Source organism: Malania oleifera, chromosome 6 (assembly GCF_029873635.1).
Source record: "Malania oleifera isolate guangnan ecotype guangnan chromosome 6, ASM2987363v1, whole genome shotgun sequence".
NCBI classification, from domain to species: domain Eukaryota; kingdom Viridiplantae; phylum Streptophyta; class Magnoliopsida; order Santalales; family Ximeniaceae; genus Malania; species Malania oleifera.
Genome location: NC_080422.1, coordinates 93466702 through 93489704, shown reverse-complemented (window position 1 = coordinate 93489704; position 23003 = coordinate 93466702). Strand labels below are relative to the sequence as shown.

At 37.7% G+C, this 23003-nt stretch overlaps 3 protein-coding genes across 5 annotated transcripts; 2 read left to right on the top strand and 1 right to left on the bottom strand.

Annotated features, from left to right (window-relative positions):
- The first annotated feature begins 3069 nt into the window (after positions 1-3069).
- On the top strand, positions 3070-5932 carry LOC131158054 (sugar transport protein 14). Its single transcript, XM_058112610.1, has 4 exons — positions 3070-3525; positions 4215-4537; positions 4642-5271; positions 5356-5932. The coding sequence occupies exons 1-4, from the start codon at positions 3384-3386 to the stop codon at positions 5818-5820; spliced, it is 1560 nt and encodes a 519-aa protein (XP_057968593.1). The 5' UTR covers positions 3070-3383; the 3' UTR covers positions 5821-5932.
- Positions 5933-6419: 487 nt separating this feature from the next.
- Positions 6420-10103, bottom strand: LOC131157862 (CRS2-associated factor 1, chloroplastic). Its single transcript, XM_058112285.1, has 5 exons — positions 9051-10103; positions 8417-8544; positions 7834-8059; positions 7588-7715; positions 6420-7489 (listed from the first exon to the last, which is right to left on the bottom strand). Exons 1-5 carry the CDS (start codon positions 9934-9936, stop codon positions 6545-6547), a joined length of 2313 nt encoding a protein of 770 aa, XP_057968268.1. The 5' UTR covers positions 9937-10103; the 3' UTR covers positions 6420-6544.
- Positions 10104-10153: 50 nt separating this feature from the next.
- On the top strand, positions 10154-22114 carry LOC131157861 (probable glycosyltransferase At5g03795). Of its 3 annotated transcripts, XM_058112283.1 has the most exons (6): positions 10176-10372; positions 10544-10608; positions 10969-11923; positions 12048-12178; positions 19792-20137; positions 20954-22114. In XM_058112283.1, the coding sequence occupies exons 3-6, from the start codon at positions 11051-11053 to the stop codon at positions 21617-21619; spliced, it is 2016 nt and encodes a 671-aa protein (XP_057968266.1). In that variant the 5' UTR covers positions 10176-10372; positions 10544-10608; positions 10969-11050; the 3' UTR covers positions 21620-22114. The 3 variants fall into 3 exon arrangements, with proteins under 3 accessions (XP_057968265.1, XP_057968266.1, XP_057968264.1); XM_058112282.1 differs by lacking the exon at positions 10544-10608 and having other exon boundaries at positions 10154-10372; XM_058112281.1 differs by lacking the exon at positions 10544-10608 and having other exon boundaries at positions 10976-11923.
- Positions 22115-23003: the final 889 nt, after the last annotated feature.

The window sequence follows — 23003 nt, the reverse complement described above, 5'->3', positions numbered from 1 at the left end:
GTGCTGAAGATCTTTGTTACTATACTTTTTGATTGAGAATATCTTCTTAATACAAAGATCAAATAAATATTTTTGCAAACCATCTTTGAATATTTCTTGTGGTTTATATTGAGAAATATTATTTGTTGAGATATTTGAAGTGTGCTTGTGATCTTTGTTTGTGCATTGTGATTGAAATACTATTTTGACACAAAGATCATACCATTTACACTCTCACGCACTGATTTTTATTTTTGCATAAATATTTGAGAATAAACACTTAGATTACATCGAGCTTATCAAATCCTATCTTTTGGTAGTGTATTGATTATACTGTGCGTAACTGGGTACATATATGCTTTACACGAAAGCACAATCACTGTACCATTTGATTAGATTTCAAATCTATTGTATTTCTAGGCACGGGTCTGAAGAGGGAGACTAGCCCTGGAATAGTCCCAGATTGTCTTAGACCCGGTTAAGAAAGCTAAGTGCGTCGTCCTGTTAAGGCGTGTAGGTTGAGGTCAGCCCTGCTAATTGACCTGGTTAAGGTTGAGGTCAGCCCTGTGTTAATTTGACATGGTTGTAAACGGTGCCACTCCACCTTTAAGTGAGCTATTAGTGGAATCCTCTGGCTTGCGAGTTAGAGGCGAGGACGTAGGCACTGTTGGCCGAACCTCGATAACATATCGTGCGTGTTCATTTACATTTTCGCAATTTACTTGTTGCACGTGTATGTTATATTGTGAATGATTAGGTTTACATTTGCATAAACAAACCCTAGGTTTAGTAATACTGTTTACTTGGTTTAACCTAGGCGATAAATTTTAAATATCCAATTCACCCCCCCTCTTGGGATTGCACCAAAGCTAACATTTACCTCATAGAGCTTCGTCAGCGCATCCCAAATTTCTTTTGCTGACTTCTTCTCTGCAATGCTTGATAACACCGAATCTGCTAATGCTAGATGAAGATTAGCCCTGCATTGTCATCCATCTCGTTCCATTTTTCGTTAGTTATCCTTGTTGGTCTGTCTCCAATTGCCGCTAAGCAATTGTCTTTCTCAAGACCGCCTTCATCTTCAATTTCCAAAGGGAGAAATTACCCCCATTGAACTTCTCAATTTTGTACTTTGCTGCCATTGTAGTAGATAAGATCTGCTCCTCCACTAAATCGGCTCCCACTTTTTCATTGTAATTAATACCGTATATGTGAACAGTATCGTAAATGAATGGAACTGTATACTTGAACAAATTACGTATATGTTCACAATACTGGAAAAGTATTCGGTGACACGTGTGAATAGTAACCGTGAATAATAACCCCAACCCAAAGGCCACAACCCAAGGCTCTGATACCACTGTTAGGAAATTGAATGGGTAGGAACAATATCACACAAATGAAATAAGAAATGAGAAAATAGGAATTGACACCAAGATTTACGTGGAAAATCCCCAAACAAATCGAGGGAAAAACCACGGGCAATAGTAGAAGGAATCCACTATGAAAAATAATGATACAACTTCTCTCAAATTAGGAGAAACTAGAAACACAGGCTATAATAGAGATACTCTCTAAAGGTGGAGTTAGAGATGCTTGGGATGAGTATCTTCCTTCACCACCACTTCCCTATTTATAGGAGTTTTGTAAGCCTCATTTTCCAAGCTGTCAAATGAATAGTGCAACCACCTTTGTAGACTTGTGCAACCACCAAATGAATAGTATAACAACCTTTTTAAACTTGTGCAGCCACCAAATGAATAGTGCAGCCACCATATAAATAGTACAACCACCATATGAATAGTACAATCCCTATGTTGGATTTTGAATATTAGAAATAACTTTATAATTCAACAATGGGTCACTCATCGGGTTTCGACCTATTTTGCCACCCTTACTTTTATGTCAACAAGTCGCCGAACGTTTTTTCTTTACTAATTATACTAAGAGTGTTTTGTGCGGCAATGTCAATTTTAGAAAATTCCAAAGATTTGTGGATGAGTTTGATGTCAATTATAACATCTCAAACAACATGCTAATTATCTTTGTATTTAATTTTACATATAAATAAATATCATATCAGATTTCATACATGTACTTAACAGGGTTCAATAATTTTTATTACCACAAATCTTATCACTGCAACTTATGATTAGTATAGTTCAAAGTTTTGACGTAATTGCAGCATCACGGAAATGGAAAACAGGGGAGAGCTTTAAATGCACAGTGGTGTCTATAGCTGTCAGCTCAATTGGATCTACTCACGCACTACTCAGACTAAAATTCCTCAATTAAACAGTCCAAACGACAGGCCTATCCAATTTGCAATTTGGATAAATGCAAATGAGTCATATCCTCTCATCCCATCTCTAGTTTTTTGATTCGTCTTCCAATTATTTGGATTAGGGTCAGTCAATGGTTCTGAAAATTCAAAGTTTCCACCTAAGCATGATATTAAAAAAATAGAAGTACGGATGCTTTTTAAAAAATAATTCATTCATACGTTATGCATTGACCTAGAAAAAATACTAATGGTTAGGCACACTCAAATGTGTGTGCTTTATATAGTTAAAATTTCACAAGCCCTAAAATTTCACAAGCCCTTTATTTTATATTATTGTTATCATATTGTTTTAAAAAATGATTTTATTTTTTTGTATATTATTCATGGATACACGCAAGCATGAGCATTTTATGATGTCACGTTCTTATTTTATTTTTAAAAAATAATTATAAAAATATATATTTTGAGATGAGATGAAATCAATTCTTAAAACGAGTATAATTGAATGCGTATTACCTATTTTAGAACTTTTTATTAAATGATTGCTCATAAATTTTAAAGGGCTTTTATGAAATACCTTTAAAGGAAAACAATAATTGAAAAACAGATTATTACAAATATCAAATTTTTAATCAATTTTTGAAAAAAAGAAGAAGTTAGAAAGTTATTTTTTGAAATTTTAAAATTAAAATTAGTTCATCAATTTCATATTTTCTTTAAAAAAAAAATAGGCAAACATAATTTTAAAATTTTAAAAAAAATCAATTTTGTGTTTTAAAAATAGGGGTTTTAAATGGTCACATCTTATTGTTAAGATTTTTTTTTTTCTTTTCAACTGCAGGGAAGAGAAAAAAAATCATGATTCGGTGAATCTCTTTAAATGCTCAAATTTCAAAACAATCGTCCACCAAACCGCTCAGATTCAAATTGGATTCATCATCCTCATCTTTTGGGATTTGACCTTGACATTGAGTATTTAAAGTCTACTTAATTCGCTGTCACTGCTTCCTTCCCTGTTTTCCCATTGACGAGTGGAGCAGGGCATGCTCTGAATACCTACCTCCCGGTTGCATTCATCTGTCAAGCGCGACGGCGAAAAGTTCTCCGGTGAGTTTGAGCAATGGCGGGCGGTGGATTCGGGGACACGGGGCCTGTCAAGAGGGCTCATCTCTATGAGTACAAGATTACTGGTTATTTCATCTTTGCTTGCATGGTAGCCGCCCTTGGAGGGTCCCTCTTTGGCTATGATCTTGGCGTTTCTGGTGAGTTTTCTGTGTTATTTATCGGTTCAGAGATGAATTTTGGCAGATTTTTGATGTGGGTATTTTTAATTTTTTGTGAAATTGGCCGTTTGTGACCTCGTTGTTTGCGCGTTATCTGTGGTTTTTTTTTTTGAGAATTTATTATTGAAATTACATTATAATTATGCACATTATATGAGCATAGAGTTTGATTTTGGCAATTGATATGATATTTGTCTGAAATTTGAGCCTCGAACTTCACGGGCTTTTAAGATGATGTCATTTTTTGTTTGGCTGCACATGAGAACAGGGAGCAAGGAAGAGAATATAACCCATAAAAAACTAAGCTAAATTAAGATTTTCTTCTTTTGTGTATGGAAGAGATGGATTTAACAACTAGTTACATAAGATAATAAAATAATCATTTTTCTTTCTTAAAAGATTTAGATTCAGCCCACTCTGTGTTCCCAGAAAAAAAGAAAAAGAAAAAAAGAAATGTAATTTTCTCTTCATATTTCTCCAAACTTGAACAGGAAAAGAAAATAACACTGTACCCAAAGTGGGTTTGTTAAAAATCATATTGAAGAAACAAAAATTAACTCAGCACTGCATACTACTCAGAATATTCTTGAAAGGGAAGGCACACTACATATTCACAACAGTGTTCCAAAAACAATGAGAATTAAGAGGCACTTGGATGCTGATTGCAGGTGGAGTGACTTCCATGGATGATTTCTTGAAGGAATTTTTCCCCAAAGTGTACAGAAGAAAGCAAGAGCATCTCAAAGAGACAGATTACTGTAAATATGACAACCAGATCCTCACCCTTTTCACATCCTCTCTGTACTTTGCTGGTCTTGTCTCAACATATGCTGCTTCCCATGTAACCAGAAACAAAGGCAGGAGGGCCAGCATACTAGTTGGGTCAATTAGCTTCTTCTTAGGAGCAATTCTAAATGCAGCTGCTGTGAACATATCCATGCTGATCATTGGTCGGATCTTGCTCGGTGTAGGCATTGGATTTGGCAACCAAGTAAGAAACTCATAAAAAACACGTCTGTGCGAGCGCATGCTATTATATATAATAAATTCCTTACATTCTCAACCTTCTGCTTTGTTATTTCTTTGATGCTACAGGCAGTGCCTCTATATCTTTCTGAGATGGCACCTGCAAAAATCCGAGGAGCTGTTAACCAACTGTTTCAGCTGACAACCTGCTTAGGGATCCTGATTGCGAACTTGATAAATTATGGGACTGAGCAGATTCATCCATGGGGATGGAGATTGTCTCTTGGTTTGGCCACTGTCCCTGCAACTCTAATGTTTATTGGGGGCGTCTTCCTTCCAGAGACGCCCAATAGTTTGGTAGAACAAGGCAAATTGGATGAAGGAAGAAAGATACTGGAGAGAGTTCGGGGAACTACCAACGTCGATGCTGAATTCGCTGATCTTGTTGATGCTAGTAATGCTGCGCGAGCCATAAAACACCCATTCAAGAACCTGCTCCAGCGGAAGAATCGCCCCCAGTTGATAATAGGTGCTCTGGGCATCCCAGCTTTCCAGCAGCTCACTGGCATGAACTCCATACTCTTCTATGCCCCTGTTATATTCCAGAGCTTGGGCTTTGGATCAGGGGCATCTCTGTATTCATCCGTGATGACCAGTGGAGCACTTGTTCTTGCCACCTTCATTTCAATGGCTTTCGTTGACAAGTTTGGCAGGAGAGCCTTCTTTTTGGAAGCGGGTGCCGAAATGATTTGCTGCATGGTAATCACACTTATTTAACATTTTCTCGACTCTTTCCCATTAACCTTAGCAGAATTACTTGATTGCTTTGAATGCTTCTTGCAGGTGGCTGTGGCCATTACTTTGGCCCTGAAATTTGGGCAAGGAGTAGTCCTCCCAAAAGGAATTGGTGTCTTCCTCGTGCTTCTGATATGCATATTTGTGTTGGCTTATGGAAGGTCTTGGGGGCCTCTGGGGTGGCTAGTACCAAGTGAGCTCTTCCCCCTGGAGACGAGATCGGCTGGCCAGAGTGTGGTGGTCTGCGTCAACCTACTCTTCACAGCTTTGATTGCACAGTGCTTCCTTGTGTCTCTGTGTCACCTCAAATATGGGATTTTCTTGTTGTTTGCTGCATTGGTTGTTATCATGAGCACCTTCATTTACTTACTCCTGCCTGAAACAAAGCAGGTTCCAATAGAGGAGGTAGTGTTTCTGTGGCAGAATCACTGGTTTTGGAAGAGAATAGTGGGAGATGCGAGGGGAGAGGAGCTGCGGCAGCAGCAACAGGGTAAACCGGTGGGGTCTGTTTAGAAAATATAATGCCGAGGGAGTTTGGGGTGGGAGGATTTGTCAATAATTATTTTCTTTTTGTCAATGCAATTATGTAATAAAAGTTAAAGAGTTATTTTTTTAAGTTCTAAAATAGACCTGCTCACAATGAACTCCAATGTCAATGGAACATCCATACGTTTCAATTACAGATAGGCACCAAATCAAGTTGAGGAAATCCATCAGTTGCTTCTCTTTTGTTTTCGTTTTTGTTTTTATTTTAGTGGGTCAGTCAATCTGGTTGAGAAATGCATCATGCACATCAAGTGCACGCCTGAAGAATGTACATCTAATGAAAAATAAGATTAGTATGAGGTGCATCTGTGTGTAAAATGATATCTATACTATCAATTAAGAGATTAATTTTCAACCTCCACTGTATTTCTTAATTCTTTCTAAATGTATAAATTATCTCTTAAATTACAAATTTACAAATTATAAGTATTTAAGTAATTCAACAGAATTATTTTTATTTTATTTTATTTTTTTTTTAAAAAATATTCATAACTTTCTATTCTATTATCTCTTCTACTCCCATTATCTCTTTAAGAAATTTAATCATCTAAAGCACTGATAGTGTGTATCTACAACTAGAAACTAGTATAATAAATTAATACCTTTCAAATATTGTGTGTATATATATCAGTACAAATTACTAATTTAATACAAAGAAACAAAACAATTTGTTTCTAATATTGCTAGCACATTAAGCTAATAGCTTAGCCAGTTCATCTACTCCGAGGCTCCCCTGTGGTACAACATTTGAATAATATTTAAAATCCTTTGTTTTTTGTTTTCTAGAATTTTTTTTCTCACTTTCTCTCCTCATGTCACTTTCTCTTTTCTCTGGAACCATTGTAACCTCTTCAACATCCAAATCTTCAGTTTCTTGCCTCTCAGGCTTTTGGACTGCGACCTTTTTTGGTTTGTGCATAAATACTGGCCCAGGAGGAGCAGACTTGGCAAGGACAACTGCCCTTTCATAAACAATGTCAGCATCCAAACAAGCTGCATCCAAAGTAACAGCACTCCCGGTCTCAAGGGCTTGCTTCCAGAGTTCCACAACTCCCTCCATGCAAGGCAAACTCAAATTTGTTGGCTTGTTGAGATCTTGCGAGCATTCCAATGCATTTTCGGCGCTGCCGTTAATTTCAATCATGCTGGCAGATCCAACAGATATAGCTGCTGAGCTATCATCAGAAAAACCTGGACTGGCTTCTATGGTTTTGCTTTCTGAGGATTTTTCCCTAGCTTCTGGTTCATTACTACAAGCTGCCTCATCTGATGTGGTATCACTTATGGAGGTACACTCCACAGATGTAACCCCGGGAGTGCCTGCAAATGGCTTGCCATTTCCTTCAGAAGGTAGATCCTCACTTTCCCCTATGCCCACATTTTCACCGCCTGTGTTGGACACACTTGTAAAAACTGCGTCACGGCTCACATCGTTGGTTGAGGTATCTGGACCAAGTGATGCCGACCCTTCTTGGCCTTCAGGATGCAGTTGAATGGAAGTTACAGAATCAATCTCAGATTCTTTAACCTCCTTATTACCATTTTCTGATTTTGGAAAGGAAGACTTCCAATCTCTTCCTCTCCACATAAGTATGTGCTCGTATGCAAATGAGATTAGCACACATGGCACAAGATCCTGCCATTAAACAATACAATTATTTTTAATATTGATAGCCAAGAATGGCAATAAAGCAAAGCTAAATCTTACAAGAAGCAAAAATAAATCTACCAGACCTTTAATTTTGCACCTATTTTGTGATAGTCACTGCGATTCATTCCATGGCAGTTTATTCGTACCAGTTCACATTCTTCAAATGCTTCCCTAACAGTGCTCACTAGGTTACAGTATACCCCATTTTTCCCTATTGAACACATAAAACAAGCAATTATCAATTTGCTAGCAGGGGAAATGGATAATTTTCTTTTTCTAATTGATATTGATGTACATGAACTTGGAGGTGCATGGAGAATAGAGGCTACCAAGCTTGCATATTGGGGTAAGTTTGCTTCCCTTTCTGCGCATTTCTGCAGCTTCCTCCAGAGTAAGATCATCAGGGGCCTTTTTAACCAGCCTTGGGTATACAGGGGTCACAGGCTTCCACAACATAAGAGGGAAGCGTGGGCGACTTCTATAATTGTAATTTCTGCCACGGAAAAGGAATATCACGCCTCCTTTACCGGAAATAATCTTCCCTCCTGTTTTTTCCTGCCAAATAATAAAACTATAAGCTATTAAACATGAAATAACTATCATGTCACACTCTTCATTACTTATCCATCTCTCCAAAATAGGATACTATCCTACTTCCGTTGAATACTTCAATAAATGGAATGTGTTCGATTTCTCAACTGTGATAGAGATGAGGAACAGAAACAGCAAAAAGGAAACATAATGCACTAAAAAGGGAATGCATCAACAACAATTGTGACAGGCTACGATACATTAGTTTTTCAGTTGAAATAATCAATCTCAAACTAAGTACTGCAATGTCAAGGGTTAATACTACTAGTACTCGCCTGCTACTTAAAACTACCTAATGCCAGATCTGTGAGAGAGGCCAACCTCTAATTGCTGGCGCACATTATCCATGTCAACTGTACAGACTCCTTTGCATTTAATCTTGCACACTCTCCGCCGCTTCCAATGAGCATGGATGTTGTCTAGCATGTTGTGTGTCAAACCATCTCTGCCTATTAAAATATATATATAATGCAAAAGGTAAGCTCATTCCCTGTTTATTCCAAAGAACCTCTTCAGGTCCAAGAAAAAAGTGCACAGTTAATCCAAATTAAAATCTGAAAAGCTGCAAACCAAACCAATGAACTACACCATACCAATATTCTCAATTTCAACTATTCAGCAGACAATTCAATCAACAAGCAATCAAATGTGACAATGTGCAAGCAGAATCAGTAAATTACAGCTTCTGCAAATTCTATCATTGTTAGCAATCATGTAACTCAATTAACAGATAATCTTAATGCAGAAAACTGTAAGTCAATGAATCACAATAGACCAGTACTCTACAATTTAAACTAATTAACACCACGCAATTTTAAAAAACCTGACAAAGTTCAAGCAGAATCACTAAATAACAGCTTCTACACATTCTACCCTTGTTACTAACATTAACACTTAACCAGAACATTGGAAAAAAAAAAAAAGCAAAACAAAACCAATCAATTGCAATACATACCTATATTCAATTGCCTCTTCGATCTAATGCATCCCAAAACCAGCTCCCTAATCTCCTCCTTGGTCAATGGCTCACCTAATATCTCTTCCCTCGTCCTCACATACCTTGGCCCTGACCCGGGCAAGTACGGCCCTGGCGCCTGCACCGGCTTAACCCCCTTCTTATGCGGGGGCGGCAGCTGAAAAGAATCAAACTCCTTCAGCTTCTTCTTGCTCGGCGGCAGTGGCCTCCGGCCTGTCCAGGGCCGCGGCATTGTGCTTGGCCCGAACGGCGCATATGGCGGTTCCCGCAGCTTCAGCGGCTTCACCTTTGGGGTCTCGGTGTAACTGTACTGAAATTCAAAAGGGGCACCTGGCATTACATAGGACACCCCAGTTTGGCCGACGCTAATGGCGCTCTGGGAGTTTTGCGCCTTCTCCATCGCTTCGGGAATTGAGAGCTTCCGAACCCTAGCGGTATGGCGAAACGCGGGGTGGACAGTGTCTGGTTTTGGCGGTTTAGAGTACTTGGAGAATTTGCCGGGGATGGAGGGGCGGGAGGGGGAGGAAGGGGTTCCAATGGACTTGAACTGTGGAGGGTGGGTCGTCGTGGCTGCGGCGGCGGCGGCATCGGAGGCGCTGGGGCTGGCGGGGGCATCGGAGGCGCTGGGGCTGGCGTCGTCGGGAATGTTGGCGATTTTGAGGGCAGAGTCGAAGCGCTTGTGGAGGCGGATTTCGTCTTCGATTTCCTTTTGGGCGCGTTCCCGCTGGATGAACTTCTGGGCGTTGGCGTTGTTCCACCGCGAGAGCCGGATTTCGGTGGGCGGGCGGCGGCGGTGGGGGAAGTTTGTTGGTTTGAGTGGCAGAAACAGAGGGAATGGTATGGTTATGGTGATTTTCAGCGCCATTTACAGGAGGGTTTTCAATATTTCAGCGAAAGAGAAGGTAGTAACTTGAAAACTCCGTTCTTGTGTAGTTCAACAATGGATTTCCCAACCAGGAGAGAGGAGATTTTTCTTGTGGGAATGGGAGGTTTGATGCAAGTGAGAAAAATAAAAAATAAAAATAAAAATAAAAATAGTCTCGCAGTGGTAATATGGGGCTATCCTTAAACGGCGTCGTATTTATGACCTTTTTCGGAAAAACAAGGGCGACCGACGACACTAGGCCGGCAATAATTGGACTGCCGACTATCATCTTGATCGAAGCCAAAAATACGCACTCTTCAGTCTTCTCAACTGCTTTTGAACCTGAAACTAGCTAGTAATAGTACTCAAAGCTTACCAATGGCGAATTTTTTTTTTTTTTCCCTCGTCTGCCGTGGTCCATGGATGCTCTCCGAAGGTACCCCCATTAGATTTCTTCTGCTTTTATGATTATTTATTTCCCCAAGGGGCTAAAAAAAAAGAAAGAAAGGCAAACCCCACTCTGTTCATAGTTCGCCATCGCCGAGAAAACACTAGAAAATATGTTCCATGATTTGTTTTTTTCATAATTGGCATTTCCTTTTGTTAGTTTGTTTTCAATAAGTGGAGTTTGGAGATTGTTTTCAGCTGAAGCTGCTAACCTCAAGTAATAAAGTTCGGTCAATTCTTTTCACTCCCAATCTAATCTACTGTTGATTTCAGTTGAAATGATGTAGCTTTGAGTTCTAAGATCTGTGCTGAGTCCTTGCAGATCCACTTAGGTTTGGGTTACAGTGGCAGCTGTGCAGAATTTAAGATTTCTTTTCCTTTTATTATGGGCAATCAGATGGAGAATTTTACACTCAGCAAATTGTTCGTTGTTCTTGCTCATCTGTTTTGCTATTTTTAGCAAAACAGATGTCTGTAGTCTATTTTTTTTGTATACCTAAGTTTAGGGTGTGCAATTAGGAAATCTATGATTCTTTGTTTTGAATTGGGCAACTTCATCATTTTTCTCCTAAACTGCCTTTTCAGGACACAGGGAAACCATTGTGTTATAACTTCCCTCAAAAATCAGAACGTAATCAATATAAATGATCAGCTCTTGTATTGAGATATGGATTTTGCGTTCCAGAGGTTATGTCAAGTTGATGCCAGAAGACTGCTGTTGATCCTGGGCACAATAGTTTCTACTGTAGTTGTGTTTCAGTATTTTGAACTTCCCTCTGCAAACTACATTTTGTCTCCGGTACCTGCTGGTAAGATTTTGATATTAGCGTCAACTGGAAATGACACCCACATGAGTAACTCAAAATCAACTGATTCGCATGTAGCGACTGTTGTGGCCAATAATACTAATATTTTTTATTTGGGGGAAGAATATGGCTATGAGGATACAACAAAAGGAGTAGATGGGGTTTATGATCTTGCATCATATAATGATGGAGCTGTCAATAGTTCCTTTGCAGTACATGAGAAGAGGAACTTGCACAATTTCAAATTTGGGAGTGATGTAGCACCAAAGAAGAATTCGACAAGAATGATTGAGGGGGCAGAGTCTACAGACAATATTTCTACAATAGAGAGGGCTGCGAAGGTTAAAGCGTTGGGCAACAATTCTGTGCTGGAATATGATGGAAATTTAAGCACCAGTTCTGTGGTGGGGAAAGTTCAAAATGGAACCAGTTCTGCATCCTTGTCATTTGTGTCACCAAATGTTCCTTTAAGTGGCATGGACGTAGATGCAGATTCAAAAACTTCTGTTTTATATGTTGCTGTGAACATATCTTTGGTGAGTAATTCTGAACAACCTGGGCAAACACAACTCAAGGATAAGAATTCTGAGCCATTGAAGACTGTTTCTATCCCCTTGAACAACAATTCAAGAAAATTAATCAATTCTACAAGGAGGAGGGGGAGGAAGAAACCGACATCGATATCCCAGATGTACTCATTATTGCTCAACGGTCTTATTGCTTCTGCTTCAGTGGTATGCATCAGATTCAGAGGTTTCAATTTGTGCATTGGGGAACGAGCTAACAATTCTAAAACTTTGTCCAGCAAAAGAAAAAAATAAATACTAAAATCTTACCTCATTCTTCTATTGGCTTCAGAAACGGCGTTGGTCATCTATACGTGAACGACAACTTCTATCGGCAAAATTACATATTTTGAATGCTCCTGTTGCAAGGAAGACTCCAGGACTACATGCCTCTCTCTTTCGAAATGTTTCCATGTTTATGAGGTAAAGCTTATCAAGAAATATCTATGTTTAATGCTTAGTGTTTTGTGAAACTGTCCAGTCATGATATTTGTGATATCCCGCTAAAAAAAATGATTATTTCTGCACAGTTTCAGATGCATTTTGTTTCCTTGCACTGTTGTGTCGGGCACCTCACTTGTGGCAAACACCAATACTACAACTATTGCTATTGAATATATAAGAAACTAAAGTAATACAAAAACTAATAATAAAACAGTAAAAAGAACAAGACAAAAAATTAACGAGGTTCGGTATAAAATTACCTATGTCCTTGGACAGTGACGATCAATCCACTACTTCTTGACAAACTACAACTTTGAGGTGTGTTTTACAAATGGAGAGTTGAGCTTTTTATATAACTTCAACCTCAAGTCCAAAAAACACTTCTCTTCAATGTGGGACAAATAATGCAAAAAATTCAAAACAACTTTTTATACCAATGTGGAACTATTCTACCAATGTGGGACAAAAAGCAACAAATTTCCACCTTGACGATAAATTCAACAAATTTTTCAGTCACCAACATTTTCTGGAGTTCCATATCATCGGCGCCTTCCAAAAATATTCAAACTTGCAAGTTATTGATCAAGTCCAAACAATGTTTGAACTTGATTATTGTCACAATTTTGGTCAACATATTTGCGGAATTTTCAATTGTATCAATCTTCTGAAGAAGTATCTTACCTCCATCAATAATATCCTGCATAAAATGAAACCGAACGTCGATGTGCTTCGTTCGTGTATGGTAGACTTGGTTTTTTGCCAAATGAATAGCACTCTGGCTATCATAGAACACAACAATGTGCTTCTGAACAACTCCCAAATTTTCAAGTAAACCCTGCAACCAAATAGCTTCCTTAACAGCCTCTGAAGCTGCCATGTACTCTGCTTCTGTTGTAGACAAGACAATGGTAGACTGTAAGGTAGATCTCCAACTCACTGGACCATTAGCAAATGTAAAAACATATCCAGTAGTTGATCGACGTTTATCCAGATCACCTGCAAAATCAGAATCTACATATCCAACAACACGTTGATCAATAGTATTATTTTTCTCAAATACTATACCAACATCAATCGTATTCATAATATATCTCAAAATTCATTTCACAGCTTGTGAAATATCAGGTCTAGTACAAACCATTGCATACATCAGACTACCAACAACACTTACATAAGGAACCTGTGACATATACTTACGTTCCTCATCTAATTTAGGAGATAAAGCCGCACTAAGTTTGAAATGAGGAGCAAGAGGAGTACTTATTGGTTTTGATTGCTCAGACATGCCAAAACTCTGTACTACCTTCTTCAAATACTGTTTCTGAGACAAACTAACTCTTCCTCTCATTCTGTCTCTGCAAATCTCCATGCCAAGTATCTTCTTTGCTTCACCAAAATCTTTCATCTCAAATTCTTGATTTAACTGACTTTTCAACTTATTAGTTTCTTCCTTATTCTTTGAAGCTATCAACATATCATTAACATACAAGAGTAAATATATAAAAGATCCATTTTGTAGTCTGCGAAAATAAACACAATGATCATGTTTTCTGATGTACTTCTGATCCATCATAAACTGATGAAATCGTTTGTACCACTGTCTTGGAGATTGTTTTAAATCATACAACGATTTACCCAGTTTACATACCCAATTTTCTTTTCCAGCAACCTGAAATCCATTTGACTAAGTTATATAGATTTCCTCTTCCAAATCACCATGTAAAATTGCAGTTTTTACATTGAGTTGAACTAGTTCAAGATCAAATTGTGCTACCAAAGCCAACAAAATTCAAATGGAAGAATGTTTAACAACTGGAGAAAATACCTCATTATAATCAATGTCTTCCTTCTGTGCATAGCCCTTAGCTACCAATCTAGCTTTGAAGCGAACATTATTTGTATCTGGAAATCCTTCTTTCTTTACATGAACTCATTTGCAACCAATTGCTTTCTTACCCTTGGGCAGTTGGGCTAGCTCCCAAGTTTGATTCTAATGAAGAGACTGCATTTCTTCATCCATCGCTCTTTTCCACTTATTTGATTCAGAGTTCCTCATTGCTTCTTTGAAAGTGTAAGGAACATTATCATCCACAACTGGAAGTGCATAGGCCACCATATCAGTATACCGAGTAGGTTTTTGAATTTCTCGTCTTGGCCTCTGAGAAACAATTGATTCTTGTTGCTGTGAAGATTCTTGAATTGAAATCTCCTCTTCTTGTACACTATTGCCCACTGTAACTGGAGAGTTACCTTGTGTAGTCTCATTTCTCATTGGGTTTCCCAAAATTGTCTCAATCTCCACCTGTTGTTGAGTACCATTGATCTTCTCTTCAACTCGTGACTCCTTGCGTATTGTTTTCTTCATCATCGTAAGTTCATCAAAAGTCACATCCCTGCTTAAAATCATTTTTTTTCATCTCTAGACACCAAAGACGGTATCCTTTAACTCCTGCACTTATCCCCAAGAATATTGCTTTCTTGGCTCTTGGATCCAACTTAGATACTTTAACATGATAATAAGCCATAGTACCAAATACACGTAAAGAATCATAATCACTAGCAGGCTTTCCAGACCATTCCTCATAGGGTGTTTTTCCCCGTATTGCAGATGATGGTAGACGATTGATGAGATGACACGCATATCTAACAGCCTCAGCCCAAAACCTTTTGTCTAACCCAGCATTAGACAACATACATCAAACTTTCTCCAGCAAAGTTCGATTCATGCGCTCTGCCACCCCATTCTGCTGTGGTGTATCTCGAATTGTGAAGTGTCGAGCAATACTTTCATCCTGACATACCTTCATAAACGGGTCACTCGTGCATTCACCACCATTATCTGATCTAAGCCATTTAATCTTTCTGCCAGTTTGAGTTTTAACTAATTTTTTCCACTTAAGGAAAATATCAGACTTCATTTTTATGCTTCATAGAATACACCCAAACTCTTTGGAAAAATCATCAACAAAAGTGATAAAATAATGCATACCACCCAACGAAGCCGTTTTTGTGGGCCCCCATACATCTGTATGGATGTAGTCTAAAATATCTTCAGTCTGGTGGATTGCAGTGCCAAATTTTACTCTAATATGTTTTCCTAGAATGCAATACTCACAAAATTCAAGTTTGCACACCTTTGCACCCTTTAACAAACATCGCTTAGCTAATTGTTGCAAATATTTTTCTCCTGCATGTGCTAATCGCATATGCCATAACCTAGTTGTATTTGAACCTACATCTTTCTCAGAAACAACAGTTGCTGAGCCAATAACTGTACTACCTTGTAAATAATACAAGTTATTTTTCATTATTCCTTTCATCACCACCAGCGTACCTGATTTAATCTTTAAGGTTCCATCTTTCAAAGTGATAGTAAACCCTTTAGATTCTAAGACACCCAATGAAATCAAATTCTTCTTTAGGCTTGGAACATACCTAACATCAGTCAAGGTCTTAATAGTTTCATCTTGACATTTCAACTGTATTGATCCTATTCCAATTGTTTTACAAGTATTATCATTTTCCATAAAAATAACCCCATCATCTAATTCTTCAAAATTAAAAAACCATTCCCTATTGGGACACATGTGATAGGAACAACTAGAATCCAAAATCTACTCACCAAAATAATGTGACGAAGATGTTCTAACAAGAGAAAAATCTGACTCACTTCCATCATCATTGGCTATATTGGCATTAGAATGTGTTTTGCTCTTATTATTCTGCTGTAATTTAGGACAATCTTCCTTCCAATGCCCTCTCTCACGAAAAAAGGCGCATTCATCTTTAGCATGTCTCTTACGAGATTTACTCCTCTCATGAGATTTACTCCTCCTTCCAGGCATACGACTTTGAGAACGTCCCCTTATTGTTAGTGCTTCTGCTGTTTCCTTATGGACCCTTTGATCTTTCTTTCTGCATTCAATACTAATCAATGCAGTACAAACAGCATCATAAGTAACTTTATCTTTCCTATACAATAAAGTGGTGGTCAGATGTTCATAATCATCAGGGAGAGAATTCAATAACAATATGACTTTATCCTCATCTTTCACCTTTTCATCCAAATTTAACAAATCGGCCAAAATTTTATTGAAAGCATTTATGTGGTCATTAATCAAAATACCTGGTTGATACTGAAAGCGAAACAATTTCTTTTTCAAATAGAGCAGATTTTTCAGACTCTTGGTCATAAATGTATCTTCCAATGTCTTCCCCAATTTCTTTGCAAATTTCTCCCTCATAATACAATATTTTTGATATTTAGTGAGACATAGATGAATCGTACCACATGCATGACGATTGATCTTTTCCTAATCTCTGTCACCCATATCTACTGGTTTATCATCCAAAGTAATATCTAATTCTTGCTGATACAAGATGTCCATCACCTCACATTGCCACATACCAAAATTATTGTTATCATCAAATTTCTCCACCTCAAATCGAGCATTAGCTATCGTATTCGAAGATGATGTCGAAGTCGAAGGGGTTGGAGTTCGTATGGACAAAGTTACTTCTACTGTTGCACTAGTTTCTGCCATCTTCTATATATTCAATAGCAATCAACAAAGCAAAAAGCCTAAGATAAATAGTATGTACCAACTGTGTCTACTCTGTTTTATCCTATGAAATTTCACTTTGACCAGACCGACCTCCAGGAAACGACTGAGCCGCAATGGTCTCTGAGCACTCGCTTAGATAAGGTCTTTCTTAGGCATCAAACGTGGAATCAAGGATCCTAACAGAGGAACACTTCCGTATCGATACTATTCAACCTAGCTCTGATACCAATTGTTGCACTAGAGGAGTCCATAGGTGTGCTTGATACACATGAATGAGCACCAACTTGACCCAAAAACTTAAGCCTATTAGGTCTCGGGTCAAACCATGTACATAAGCACCCATCATCTACTCACTTTTTCTAATGTGGGATAAACTCACAAGTGGAATTCTCAACAATAGTTGTAGTATTGGTGTTTGGCACAAGTGGGGTGCCCTACACAACAATTGGTATTAGAGTGCCGATGGTTCATAACGCTGGGTGTGGGAGTGTGTGACAAAGGCTAAGAAGGATCATCTAAGCTGCCAAGATGGATCCAAATTGGGTCAAGATGTGGGAGGTAGGATTGGTTTGGAGGCTCCATTTGGAATACAATCCGAGACACGTAAGACAGCCCACTTGAGTAAACTGTTGGAGAATTTGTCCCATGAGGGAGAAGGTGGCTTCTGTTCAAGGGGGAGTAGTTAAAACTCACATGTGGTGGAGCTTCTGTTCAAGGGGGAGCATTTGGAACTCACAAGTGAGGAAGAGATTGTTGAGAATTCCACTTGTGAGTTTGTCCCACATTGGAAAAAGTGAGTGGATGATGGGTGCTTATATACATGGTTTGGCCCAAGACCCAATAGACTTAAGTTTTTATGTCAAGTTGGTGCTCACTCATGTGTATCAAGCATACCTATGGACTCCAACAGTACAACATGCACAAAATTGGGTAGACATTGCTAAGTGTTGCTACACAAAAGAAGAACTTGGAAAGCTGTAATATATGTATTTCCATCTTGACATCTTGCTTTGGATTTTTACCTTATTTTGTGTTTGTGAACGAAAAAATGCTTTATGCAAAAGCAGCAAACAGCTGTACCTGAAGGGTGCTTTTGATCAGCTTCACTTGTCATATTTTTATTAAAGAATTGCAGCTACCATAGATATCTGTTGGAGATGCTGGAGTAGTTGTTGGACTTCCCTTGTTCTAATAGCTGCATTTTGTTTTTGATTTTTTGTTCTTGTACTAGAGCCAAACTATTGACACATATGCAAGTGTTTTCAAATAAGGTTGCTAGAATTGGGATCCTACATAGGATCATTGGGAGGGTCCGCAAGGTCGGATCGTAAGATTCCATTTACAATGTAAATAAACTAAAATTTTATATATTTGACAATTTATAACAACTCTCAATAAAATAATCCTTAAAACTTGGTAGTAAATTCAAGAAATTAAAACAAATTTGAGGAATGTAGCTAGCTTGCTAGCTAGCACCTAGGTTTTTCCTTCAACAATTTGAAACCTAAAAAAAAATTCTAAATAGCTTGAACTGCAAAGGGCAGGCTGTTGCTAGCTTATTTATTTAATAATTATAATTAAAAAAGAAAAACAAAAAGAATGAACAGAAGAAGGAAGAAGAAATTGCTAATCTTAATTCAATGCACTGATGTAAATTTCTCAGTTTCTATGGTTTTGTCATCAGACCATAAGAAGAAGAAGAAGGAGAAGGAGGGAAAAAAGGAGGAAGAGGAAGAACTTTTTGTTAGTGGCAAAGAAAAGAAGAGGATAAAGAATGCTATATGCTCTATGCTTTGGGAAAAAAAAGATAGGTCTCTAGTTTGTCATTAATAAGAGAAAAAAACAAGAAAAAGAGAGAGAGAGAGGAAGAAACTGAAAAGAACTGCAAAGATAATGCATAACTGCTACAAGACTTTAACTTTAAGCTCTCAGCCTGACTATGAAACTCCCTATTTGTTGAAGCTCTCTGCTGATCTCAAAGCTCTCAGCTGACCTCTGCTGTTTTCGGAACAAGTAACAGTCCGAGCCTACTAATAGACAACCTAGGATCTGTTTGTCAAGAACTCTAAGCTCTCAGAGAACTTGCAATTTTGAAGGAAGAGAGCTTTCAAGAGATGCTCAGCTTCTCTCTTGACTTGATTGAAGAAATCCTAGAACATGTTCATTATGTTGCCCTAATTTTGATGAATTTGAACCAACTGGACCAAATTTTGTTTCTATGCAAAAGTAAAGTGTTTGGGCCAATAAAAATGTATATTGGGCATTTTTATTTAAAATCCTAAATAGGAAAAATCCATATTCCATTGCAAAAGTACGATCGGTAGGACCACAAGTAGGATCGAGATCCTAAGATCCTAACGATCTAGATAAGATCCTATTGGGATCCTACTTTATTAAGATTCTACGTAAGATCTGGATCGATTAGGCAAGTATGGATCATAGGATCGTAGAATGGCATGATCCAGATCGGGATTTTGATAATCATGTTTTCAAACTGATGTATACACTTGCATTTATGCTCATGCATTGCATTTCCAATTGCAGTTATATCAATCTGGCAATTTTATTACTAATTTTAGCCATGAGTCTTTAGTTTTAAGTTGTAGAAACATATTCCAGAGAGCACAATATGTCTAGAATTTAAATATATAAATAACTAAAAATAAAAATACAATAGTGAAAAAAAGAAATAAATAATACATAATCCATTGATTAATTGATATTGCTACCAAGCATCCTTAATACTTTATTTCATTTCATGTTCTCGAGACTCATTAAGTAATTTTAAGATAGAAATTTTTTGTATTGTAAAACTGCTCTGTTATACATAATCTTTATTATATTTTAGATCATCAAGGTTCAAGAATCAAGATTTCCCTTTCTTTCCCACTCTATCCTGCTGGTTGTCTCACTGAAAGGCTGATCTAACCAAAGATACAGCTCTATCTAAGATAACTGGACTAATATTCCATGGTTAAATCTATTATATGGACTTCCAATTAAGCTTTCATGCAATCCCAATTGCAGGAGTTATGATTTGATGGAACACATTCTCAAAGTTTATATCTATAAGGAAGGAGAAAAGCCCATTTTTCATCAGCCGCAGTTACGGGGAATTTATGCCTCTGAAGGATGGTTTATGGAACTGATGGAAGGAAATAAACAGTTTGTTGTGAGGAACCCCAGCAAAGCTCACTTATTTTACTTACCCTTTAGTTCAAAAATGCTACGGGTAGCATATGCGCAAAGTTTGCCTAATCATCGGGAGTTGGAAGAGTACTTGAAGAATTATGTAGTTTTGATTGCAGAAAAATATATTTTCTGGAACAGAACGGGAGGGATGGATCATTTTTTTGTTGCTTGTCATGATTGGGTATGCTTCTAATGCTTCTTTTAGACTTAGATTCATTAGTTTATAACATAGTTACCAGAAAACAGTAACACCCCAGGGAACCACCTATTGGTACAAATGTTCTGAAACGTGGTAAATTTTTCGTTTCAGAACACTACATCTAACGATCATAAGTTTTAATTCAATATTGTTCACATAACACATTTTTTTATTAAATTAAGTTGAAAATTATTACATTGTAATTCTGTTCTATTTCATTATTCATCCATTTCACAAAATAAAATTTCTTTTGGATTTTGAAACACTTCAGCATCTTCTCCAAAATATACAAGTGCCATTACATATATTTCACCAATATTTCTATATAATTGTACCCCTAACTTTCCATATTTTAGAGCATGTTCTATACCACGATCTCGTCCTGTTCTAGGTAAACATTGGTTTGTAATAATTAAATGCCTCAATGGATGATATTATCTATTTAACATGTGTTTAGGTCGTACTTTAGTCAAGAGTTAGGATGCTGGATTTTAAGTTTCAAAATCCCAGGCCATAGATCCATCATCCTGATGGATATGGCGCAGTTAAGGAGATTGAGTTTTTCATGCAGAATCTACTCTAGGGGCAATGATGCCCTCATAGATGCAACTTAAGATCTGAAGGGCGACACCCCCTGTCCTTCCTCCTCCCACTTTAAAGGGAAAAATAGTAAAGGTCTGGTACACTTCAAAGTTGCATGCAAAAGCTAAACCTAGCTGGTGCAGTTTTGTAATATTTTGAGTTTGAGCTACCATATGGTTCACACCTTTTTCTTTTGATGAATGCTGGAAATTTTAGGCTCCTCAAGTCACAAGGTCGATTATGCAAAATTGCATCAGAGTACTTTGCAATGCGAATGTTGCTAAAGGCTTCAACATAGGGAAGGACACAGCGCTACCCGTAACATATGTCCGGGATGAAGAGGATCCCCAGAAAGATCTCCAAGGAAAATCTCCATCACAGAGACCCATTCTCGCCTTCTTTGCAGGGAGCATGCATGGTTATGTCCGTCCAATCCTACTGCAATACTGGGAAAATAAAGAACCTGACATGAAAATATCTGGTCCAATGCCTCGTGACAGTCGAGGCAAAAAGATTTACAGGGAGCACATGAGTAGTAGCAAGTATTGCATATGTGCCAGGGGTTATGAAGTACACACACCTCGGGTAGTTGAGGCCATTTTCTCTGGGTGTGTGCCAGTGATCATATCAGATAATTATGTTCCTCCTTTCTTTGAGGTATTAGATTGGGAGGCATTTTCTGTGTTCATCCTGGAGAAAGATATCCCAAATTTGAGAAACAGACTCCTCTCCATTTCAGAAGAGAAGTACCTTGCAATGCAGCTAAGAGTAAATATGGTGCAGCAGCATTTCCTTTGGCATAAAAAGCCGATGAAGTATGACTTATTTCATATGATCCTTCACTCAGTTTGGTACAGTAGAGTTTTGCAGATAAAGACTTGATGAGGGCATAATTTTGTGTTCTTAGTAGTGAGGAAGCAGGAAAGTAAGCATTTGTCAAACAGAAAAAGCTGCTACTGTAAATGGTCAACCATTGGCCAAGGCATTGAAGGGCACACTCATCCAGCTATAAGCATGTCCCATCAATTTGTTTTTTGGTAAATAGGTGATGTTCAGTTCAGATGCCACACTTCCTCTCTTCTTATCATGCATATGCAATGCCAGCGGCACCAACAGCCAAACATTAGATTCATATCTACAAGGAGAGTTTGATGTTCCAATGAGACATTTGATATTTTTCTTGACCATTGATTTATGTTCTTAGTTCTGTATGATTTTGTTCTTTTTGTGCTCCAAATAAACAATTGTTTTGTGTGAGGTGGTGTTTGTATATATTATAGGGGCCACCATTGTACTGGGGAAATTGAAGAATTTCATTGTAGTTCTATGAGACTGAAGGTGATTTTCAATAATATGTGCTTTGTAATTAAGTAGTTATTTCTCACGGAAGCTAATATTGTTGAAATGCATGAACACACCTCTTGGGTTTAAGTTTTGGAATATGGTTTGACCTCATCGAAACCCCATCATCCTTTTTTCAAAAAATTCTTACGTTATGTTTGGAAAGACCTTGGATTTGTGTAAATTTGAACAAAATATAATACAAAATTATATTGAGTTTTGTACAAATTTGTACAAATTCAATTTCAAAACCCAAATCTATACTCCCAAATACAGCATTAGACAAACAACAGCAAAGTTCACTTCTTTCTTTGTTTGTTACTTCTTTCTTTATAGGTTGTTCTCACTGCATTTGAATCCCTCGAGTCAAAACAACAATTATCAATTTATCACTACTAAAAATGTGATGAGACCCAAAAAGTGTTTTAGTTGAATTCTTTTTTAAAGAACAAATAATAATAATTTAGGTGGAAATCATGAACAAAATATGTACTTCAAAGTTTAGTCCAAGTCTATCGAACTCAGGTTTTAGTTGGTTCAACCATGCAAACCTATTTAGTAGACTTAAGTATGTTAGCACCGGAAGAGTTCATGGGTAGGCTTGATACACATAAGTGAGCACCAACTTGATCCAAAAGCTTAAGCCTATTGGATCTTGGGTCCAACCATGTATATAAGCACCCATAATTCACTTAAATTTTTCAATGTGATACAAACTCGCAAGTAGAATTCTCAACAATCTTCCTCTCACTTGTGAGTTTCAATTGTTCCCCCTTAAATGGAAACTATCTCCCTTATGGGAGCAAACTCAATTCCCCAACAGTTCCTCAAGTGGTTGTGAGTTCCAATTGTTTCCCCTTAAAGGGAAACCGTCTCCCTTATGGGAGTAAACCCAATTCCCCAATAGTTGCTCAAGTGGGTCTTA